The sequence below is a fragment of the Anastrepha obliqua genome, unplaced genomic scaffold (assembly GCF_027943255.1).
Source record: "Anastrepha obliqua isolate idAnaObli1 unplaced genomic scaffold, idAnaObli1_1.0 ptg000012l, whole genome shotgun sequence".
NCBI classification, from domain to species: domain Eukaryota; kingdom Metazoa; phylum Arthropoda; class Insecta; order Diptera; family Tephritidae; genus Anastrepha; species Anastrepha obliqua.
In genome coordinates this window covers 7,842,979-7,851,549 of record NW_026562179.1, presented here as the reverse complement: position 1 = coordinate 7,851,549, position 8,571 = coordinate 7,842,979, and the positions used below count along the sequence as shown (strand labels likewise).

Sequence of the window (8,571 nt, the reverse complement as noted above, 5' to 3'; positions counted from 1 at the left end):
GTTTCGAAATTTTCTGCAGTATTGAAATGCCGACACAGAACTTTTTTATAAGCTATTTGTGCTGTTTTCTGCAACTTACTGTGTGCTCATGCGCGCACTTGACGCACAGCAGCTGCGGCTGTCGAGTACGGAGCCGCGGCCACTCGTCTTCACAAAAATTCAAGATTTACCAAATATTGGCAAATAATTCTACGAGAAATATTCCAATATTGACTATTTTCGAATGGTCGAGAAAATTGACATATGGGCGGCTCGTTTTAGGAATGAAAGTACTTTGCTCATAGAAATATGAGCTCGAACTTATCAATGAATTTGTTTTTGTTGTACTTTACAATATTTGAAACTGTTCAACGGCGTCGCGGGTAAATAATCCCGACCGCTACAGCTGCGCCTATGAATGCATTTTGTTCTTGTAGTCGCTAGGCTTAGAATTTAAGTTTTGGATACATGCACATGTATTATATGTATGTACATATCATACTTATGTTTATACGAATATGCATTGTTTTGCTAAGCACAGAAACATCTACATCTACGTATATACGTATGCATAAGTAAACGCATACGGTTTAGATTAGTTTTTTGCATATGTTTATCTATTTGCTCCTTAATTTTTTATATGTATGTAGATATGCATATGAGTGATGTTATGAGGCAGGTCAAGATTTTTTTCTGCCACATAAATATGGATGGTATATGTATTTGTAGTATATGAAAATAAAAAGTACACCATATTGTTGAATACTAACCCTTGATGTAAATGAATGGTTTACAAAGTTTATTTTTTATGTGGATTTTTTGAAATAATTTTAAATTTTAATAACACACTTAATATCAATACAATTTAGTTAATTAGATGCTTAAAATTTCATACATACACATACTTAGAATTAATTTATTCATCTCCCAAGGAATAATCCATTTGCGCATGCAAAATGCCGACGGCAAATAAGCATGAAAAAAAAGTTCAACTTTGCTGTTATTTTATTTTGCCTAAACACCAAATCATGGCATTTTACATTTCAATGCAATCGCTATTTTTAATTCTGTTGACTACGCTCCGCTATGTCAAGTGAAATAATGCAAATTTCTTAGCCGCGTTTTGTTAGCATTTGACATTTATCCTGCTCATTCGTTCGTGAGCCTTCTCTATGAATTTACGTTCTCTGTAACTATATGTACAGGCGAAAATTTGAAATAATGACCGATCTTAGGTCATTGTTAGAAGTTATGAAAAAAGATTATTACAAGTTACCATCAGTAAAATTACGGCAAATACGCTTGAAGTTAGAAAAGTACAAGTTACATTTTACTTATCTACTAGGAGCATTTTTATATTTAGGAGATTGGCTATCACACAGTTACAGAAATATTATTTAAAAAGAAGATAAAATCAAAGGATTGGAAGAAATGGAAGAATTACATACGATTAATGCAAGTGAAGAAAAGGAGCAAAAATTAAAAGAGGAAACAACATAAGACATAATTTTGAAGATTTCTCGTGAAAATATAAGAAAAAAAAATATGGCAAAAAAAAAAAACTAAAATACATCAGGATTTAAGATGTTTATGGGAATATTTTTTTGTGGAACATTTGTCTTAAAGTAGCGAGATATGGTTTGGAGGAAATCAACAATTTATTTATGATATTAAGTCCACATTGGTCGGTGTTCTGCTGCATTTACGAGTATTAAATTCTCGAAACTTTTACAAATCTTTATTTCGTTGCTATTGTGCTTCTTCTGTGAAGATTCCTATAGGGGTTACTCCAAAATGTTGAACTACTGCAGCTCCATGGTACAGAATTTTGTGTATTGAGGCAGGCATGTGAAATCAGTTATATATTTGAATGTAGAGTGTTCACGTTTATGTTATAAAGTTCTTAAATTTGTCTACATCAGTTTGTCTACTACATGCAAGGGCTTGAAGGATGATAGATGAAAAATTAAGGTTTGATTCACACCTGATTCACACACATTTCTGATGCTGTTTCAGAGTCTTGGGAAAACGCCTGGGGGTATTGCCATCGTTAGCTGAACCTGAAACATGCTTCGGTACATCTATTACAAGACACACTCGTTCTTTGAAAAATAATTTAATTCGTGTTTTTTCTTCTCCAATGACTTTTTTTCTTCCTCGCTTCTTCTCAGCCCTTTTCGAATTCTTAAACGGTAACCAATATGTAGTACATATTCCATGAAACGTATCCATGCATAAGGAGTGGATAAACCGTATTTGTAATTCTCGGTTTCCACTTCTAATGTTTTTAGAATTGTCTCGTTGTTCATCTGCGAAGGTTTGTCTCCGCATAACGAACATGATGCGCATGTTCCATTCAGCATTGTTACTTTCAAATTGTGAGATATTTCAACGCGCCCAAGTGCATATTTTTCATACTTTACGGTGCATTTCATTGGTATAAGTTTTTCAATTTCACTACGAATAAGTGATATTCCAAATGTAGTTTTTCTGACGTATCTTTTGCGTATTCAAATCCAATTGTGCGACAATATCTTGTTGAACCGGTATTGTTATTACTCCATACTTTAATGCGATCATTACTTTGAGAGGTTTCTACTTCTATTAATAATGGGACAAGCCATATCGTAATAAAAAATAGTTTAAAAAAACTAAAAAACACGCTTTTATTGCTAATCGAACTAAAAAGTAGAAAATAAATTTTAATGACAAAGAGACCTATAATGAAGTAATAGCAAATCGAACGATCAGTCATAGTCAACTACCTCAGAACAGAATTATAACAAAAATTAAGATACAAATAGAATAATTCAAATTAGAGTCAAAAGCGTGGGATGCTTGATATAGTAAATATTGCAATCATTCTATTGGCAACTACCTATGTACAGAAGGTTATGAAAGTGAAGCTAAATGGTCCTAAAAATTAGGTTAAAAATGGTTGTTATTTCCAAACTGCTTTACACATCTTCAGATGGATCAAATGTCAAAAGAAACATTTCAGTGGTTTTTTGGGCTTCCATATAAATTTGTTGATTACACCTTGTTGATTAGAATTTGATTTTTGATTTAGGATATTTTTGGCAATTAATTCTTGATCAAATGTGTAAAGAAGGTCTTCTACTAGTCCTCTTATTGCCCTTGTTTGTTTCTCTTCATAACTGAGCCAAGGAATATTTTCGTTACTTAGAACTTCCTTACCATTATTTATTATCTTTACAAAGAACTTGGGAACACAATTTTTTAAAGTCATTAATAACAATTGGAGGTGGCCTAGCTGTTTTAATAGCTATTGTTTTTTTTTGCATTAGGATCCGGGGATCCGCGTTGATTACCCACTTCTGTCAAAGAATCGGCATTACGTTTTCTACTTGGTATTTTCTTTTTAAATATCTAGTTGGTTTCTTTGGCAAGTTCGGCTTCATAGATAAGTATAAGTTTGGTTTTCATACATAAGTATAAGTTTGGGTGTTTGGCCGAACTCCTCCCCCTATTTGTGGTGGGCGTCTTGATGTTGTTCCACAAATGCTTTAAGCCGACTCCGAACGGCAGATGTTTTTTATGAAGAGCTTTATCATGGCAGAAATACACTTCGGCGGTTTGCCATTGTCTGCCGAGGGGTGACCGCTATTAGAAAAAACTTTGGTGTATTATGCACGGATATTCAAACCTACGTACTTCCGAATGATAAACACGCACCAACCCATTTGGATACAGCGTCTGCTTCGGTTTCATATACTTGTTCTTTATTTTGTGTAGATTTTTTGGATGATTTTAATTTTTCGGTTTCCTATTAGTACACACATGGTTTTTAGAGTTTTGATTTTATTTATTAAGTCTTGTAAAGTTGTATTTCTTTTATTATTTAAACTTGTAAAGTTGTATTTCTTTTATTATTTAAAGCTTGTAAAGTTGGATTTTTTTTTCATAAAATGTAATTTACTTTATTGTAAAATTTAACTCTAGTATTTCTAATCGTAATAGAAACGCCGGAAAACGCCGATTACCAAACGGAATGGGGTTTTTCCAAAAGCGCGCAGGCTTTTTATAGGCAAAATCAATCAGTTTGAAAAAGACATCTAGTAATCATTACAATTTTAGCGCATTGCCATATAAGAAAACTTCAAATTAAATCTTAACAAGTTGAAGGTATTGCCATATAAAAATAAATACTTTAATAAATTATTAAATACAAGAATGTTACTGTCTCCCCCTTTGACGTGAGGAACTCGTCCCGAGAACAAGCCAACATCTACTGGTTACGGCTTTTCTTTGGTCGGCCACGCTTCTTCAAAGGCTGGAGAGGATTGGGAGGTTCTTCCTATCAGTGCCCTTATACTATATAATGTGAGAGGGGACACATGATATGTACCTAACGGCATGTTTAGGTTTTCCCGGGATGCAATCTCGTACGAGGTTGAACCAATCTTCCGTGCAATAACGTAAGGACCATCTCTTTTGGGCACGAATTTCGCTGTATGCCCCGTGCTGCTTGACTCAGAGTGTGCGTTGTCACTAGTTTGGGGACGTCTGTGTTTATCAACGAAAGTTTTGTTCTTGTCTTGAAGACGCTGCTCAATTTCTTTTGCTGGCTTTAAATTCTCAGTGATGTTTCGAAGATAAAGGGAAATTTGTGGAATAAAAGTTTCGCTCTCTACTATTGCCCGAACATCATGTTGTACATCGTCAAGAGTTCGCATTTCTCGTCCAAAAGTGAGATACGCTGGAGTAAAACTCGTGCTTTGGCATTTGGCGCTGTTCATTGCAAATCTAATGGAAGGTATATGCTGGACATCATTATCAGATTTCAGTCGACGAGGTATACCGTAACGTAGAAATATTTCGTCTATTAGTGTCTTTGCGCAGGCTTCGGAAGTAGCTTCACGTAGAGGAAAAACTTCGACCCAACGCGAGGCAACATCTTCTGCTATCAAAATCCACTGGAATCCACCTTCCGTTTGTGGCAATGGCCCAAAAAGATTAACTGATATAACCTCGAACCGTTTATTGCCACTTGTTGTTTGCAAAAGAGCCATTGCATTCATATTGGCTTCCGTGTATCGTTGGCATTCAATACAGCTTCTTATATGCTTAGCGATTTCTGTGCGCATACCTGGCCAATAGTATCGATTAGAAATACGAGATATTATGCGTGCTACACCGTAGTGACTAGCTGAATCTTCGTCGTGGTACTTCTTCAGGATCAGTTTGCGTTCATGAGTAGTTGTGGTTCCTACTGTGCGTCTTCTGTGTCGCTATTATAACAGTAGAGTATTCCATCGTTTAAACATACCCTCTGTTAGTCCAAAGCATCAGATTGTCATCTTGCGAATCCAAAGATAATATTATTCTTTAATGTACTCGTCCTTGAGTTGCTCCTCACGTATTTCTGTCCCATATCTTCTAGGCACGTCGACATGAAAAGCTCAAATACAGGTAGGCGAATTAGTATGATCCTCTGCATCGCATGGCGGAAGAGGTAACATGCCAGCTAAACAATAGCTTTTGCCGGGTGTATACTTCACTTGGAAGTTGTATTGTTGTATTTGCAACGCCCATCTTGCGAGACGTCCTGTTGGGGATTTCATCGTAAGTAACCATTTCAATGGCTGATGGTCAGTCATTAGTATAATTTCAGCTCCCTCGATATATCCTCGGAGCTTAGAACAATCCCATAATATAGCTAATGCTTCCCTCTCAGTTGTGGAATAATTTCGTTCTGCTGCGGTTAAAAGTCGGCTCGCGTATTCGATGGGATGCTCATCTTTCCCCTCCCCCTGGAGTAATGCTGCACCTAACGCATATGCGCTGGCATCTGTTTTAACTACAAATGGCATGTTGTCTTGAACCTGCTTTAAGATCGGCCCTGATGCCAACATAGTAGTTTTCAGAGCATGCAATGAGGATTTTTGCTTTTCTGACCAATACCATATAGCATTCTTTTTTGTTAAATCAGTTAGGGGTTTAGCTATTTCTGCGTATTGTTTAATAAATCGCCTGTACCATGAACATGTTTGGATAAAAGATATAAGTTCTTTCGTATTTCTAGGCTCTTTTCGCTGACTTATTGCGTTCGTCTTTTCTGGATCCACATATATACCAGCGAGGATATGACGAAGATATCTCACTTTTTACAGCAAAATGTACTTTTCAAATTGTTGATATGGAGCCTGAATTCGCACAGCTTGCCTAAGATGCTATGGAGACTCTCGATGTGTTGCATAAAGGATGGTGAGCAAACAATAAGGTCATCTCTATAGGCTAGAAGTTGCACTTTTGGAACTGCTGCTTTAAAGCGGTCAATAAGACGTTGAAACGTTGCAAGCGCATTCCGCAGCCCGAATGGCATTCGTTTGAAACAAAATGTGCCAAATGGTGTAATGATACATGTTTTATTACGATCTTGCTCTCGCACCTTGATTTGATAGTATCCGCTTTGGAGATCTAAGGTTGTCATAAACTTCGTGCTCTTTGCAGCGTGCAAAATATCATCTATGCGAGGTAACGGGTACCTGTCTGGTATAGTTACGGCATTTATCTTCCGATAATCAACACAAACACGTATTCTACCATCCTTCTTAGGTACCATGACTACTGGAGATGCCCATGCAGACTCACATTCTTCGATAATGCCGCTATCAATCATATTTTGTTTTTCACTCCTTAACTGACATGTTTCCGCGAAAGAGAGTCGTTAAGGTGAACTAAAAATAGGGTCATGGTCCCTCGTATCAATTTTGTGCTCTGCATATGGAGTCGGTTCGTCGATTTTCCCAAACGCTTCTACGTGATTATGAAGTACGCTGTCGAGCTGTCTTTTCTGCTCCTGATTCAAATCCTTACCATCAGTTGATGTTAATATTTTGAAGTCTATGGAATAAAGCCTCGTAAAATCGGTTTGCGACATTGTAAATTATACCATTAAATAGTGATGGCTGTAGTTTTCTGTCTGGAGTTACAGCATCGGCTGGCAAAGCATCTTTAAATATTACTTGTATTGAGTGTGATGAATAGTTATTATTTGGAATTTCTAGACCATAAGACTCGAACTCGGATATGTAAATTTTCTGTCTATCTATTACTCGCTCAGGCTCTTCTTGTACCCTTCGTTTCGGTCGCGTGCTCGACACTTTTACAGTCTCTATCAGATTCAGCCTTAGAGGCAAAGGTGGTGCAAAATCAAAATGCTTCATGGCATCGCTCTCGAAATACCAATATTTCTGGCCCATATTAAGAACTATACCAGCCTGTTCAAGAAAGTGCGTGCCAATCAAAGTCCGATTACTGGTAGCGTTAGGTACGAGTAACACCATGAACTGAATGATGAGACATCGACCTCCAATAATTATTTTACACACAGTGGATAAGCATTCTTGCGTAGAAGTACTACCATCAGCTAACGTAATTTCACACTTCACATTTCGGTATTTACAACATTTAAAGCTAAACCTGAAAATTGCAACGCAATGCCACTTCACTGTTAACACTTTTTGCAGTTTGATCGGAGTTTCCACTCCTACGTTCACTTAAAACAGTTCGGCTTCTCGAGCCTCGCTGAGCAAATTTTCATAAGATGATATCTTCTGTCGGCTTACTCTTTCCCGGATTTGTGCATGTACCATACCAAACAGCATATCTAGTTGTTCTGCTTCGGCAGGAACGACATCTACCTGCGAAAATAACGCTCGCTTCTTCCGAACAAAGGTGTCCTTCGGTTCACTCTTCTGTTGCTTTAAATCAAAGATTTCGGCATAAATCTCCAGGCCGGTTTTGAAGGTGCAAAACTTTCGCGCAGACTACGTGTAACGTCTGCAAAATCAGCGACTTGCTCCTTAATGCCACGCCACCATTCGGCAGCATCCACAATTTTCTCCACCGCTTTGAAAGTTGAAATTGCTGCAATGAACTCTTCAACTTTTGCTGGACTACGCTCACCATTATAACGCGCACTACACGTAGTAAATGTTCATGTGCGGTCGTTGCTGGTATGAACCAAATTTCTTTTATTATTTAAACTTGTAAAGTTGTATTTCTTTTATCATAAAATGTAGTTTACTTTTGTAAAATTTAACTCTAGTATTTTTAATCGTAATAGAAATGCCGGAAAACGCCGATTACCAAACGGAATGGGTTTTTTCCAAAAGCGCGCAGGCTTCTTATAAGCAAAATCAATCCTATTAGAAAATTCAAATTTAGATTTTGAAAAAGACATCTTGTAATCATTACAATTTTAGGGCATTGCCATATAAGACAACTTCAAATTAAATCTTAACAAGTTGAAGGTATTGCCATATAAAAATAAATACATTAATAAATTATAAAATACAAATATGCTACAGTCTCCATTTTCAATTTGAAGTTTCGGAATTTATTCTGTACTTCCACCACCAGGTCGTGGCGTATTGTTAGTATTCATATTTATCTTAAATATTTATTAGATAGCAAAACAATTTATTTTAGCGGCATTCACTAGTGTTTTCATCTGGCTTCGGTTTCCGCTAACAGCTGTTTGTCCTGATCTGTTCCACGTTAGGATGACGAGCGGGGCTATTAGAAACACTTCTGCCCAAACCACACACAAGAAATAGGAGAAGG

General features: G+C 36.8%; 2 protein-coding genes across 2 annotated transcripts in view; both read right to left on the bottom strand.

Moving 5' to 3' along the window:
* Positions 1-4,235: 4,235 nt before the first annotated feature.
* On the bottom strand, positions 4,236-5,021 carry LOC129251374 (uncharacterized). The gene has a single exon (XM_054890773.1). The coding sequence runs from the start codon at positions 5,019-5,021 to the stop codon at positions 4,236-4,238; it is 786 nt and encodes a 261-aa protein (XP_054746748.1).
* A 2,687-nt stretch (positions 5,022-7,708) lies between these two features.
* LOC129251373 (uncharacterized) overlaps positions 7,709-8,571 on the bottom strand; it is a 33,955-nt gene continuing 33,092 nt past the window's right edge. The window contains exon 3 of the mRNA XM_054890772.1: positions 7,709-7,925. Within this exon, the coding sequence (XP_054746747.1) occupies positions 7,709-7,925 (217 nt within the window). The remainder of the gene's footprint in view (positions 7,926-8,571) is intronic.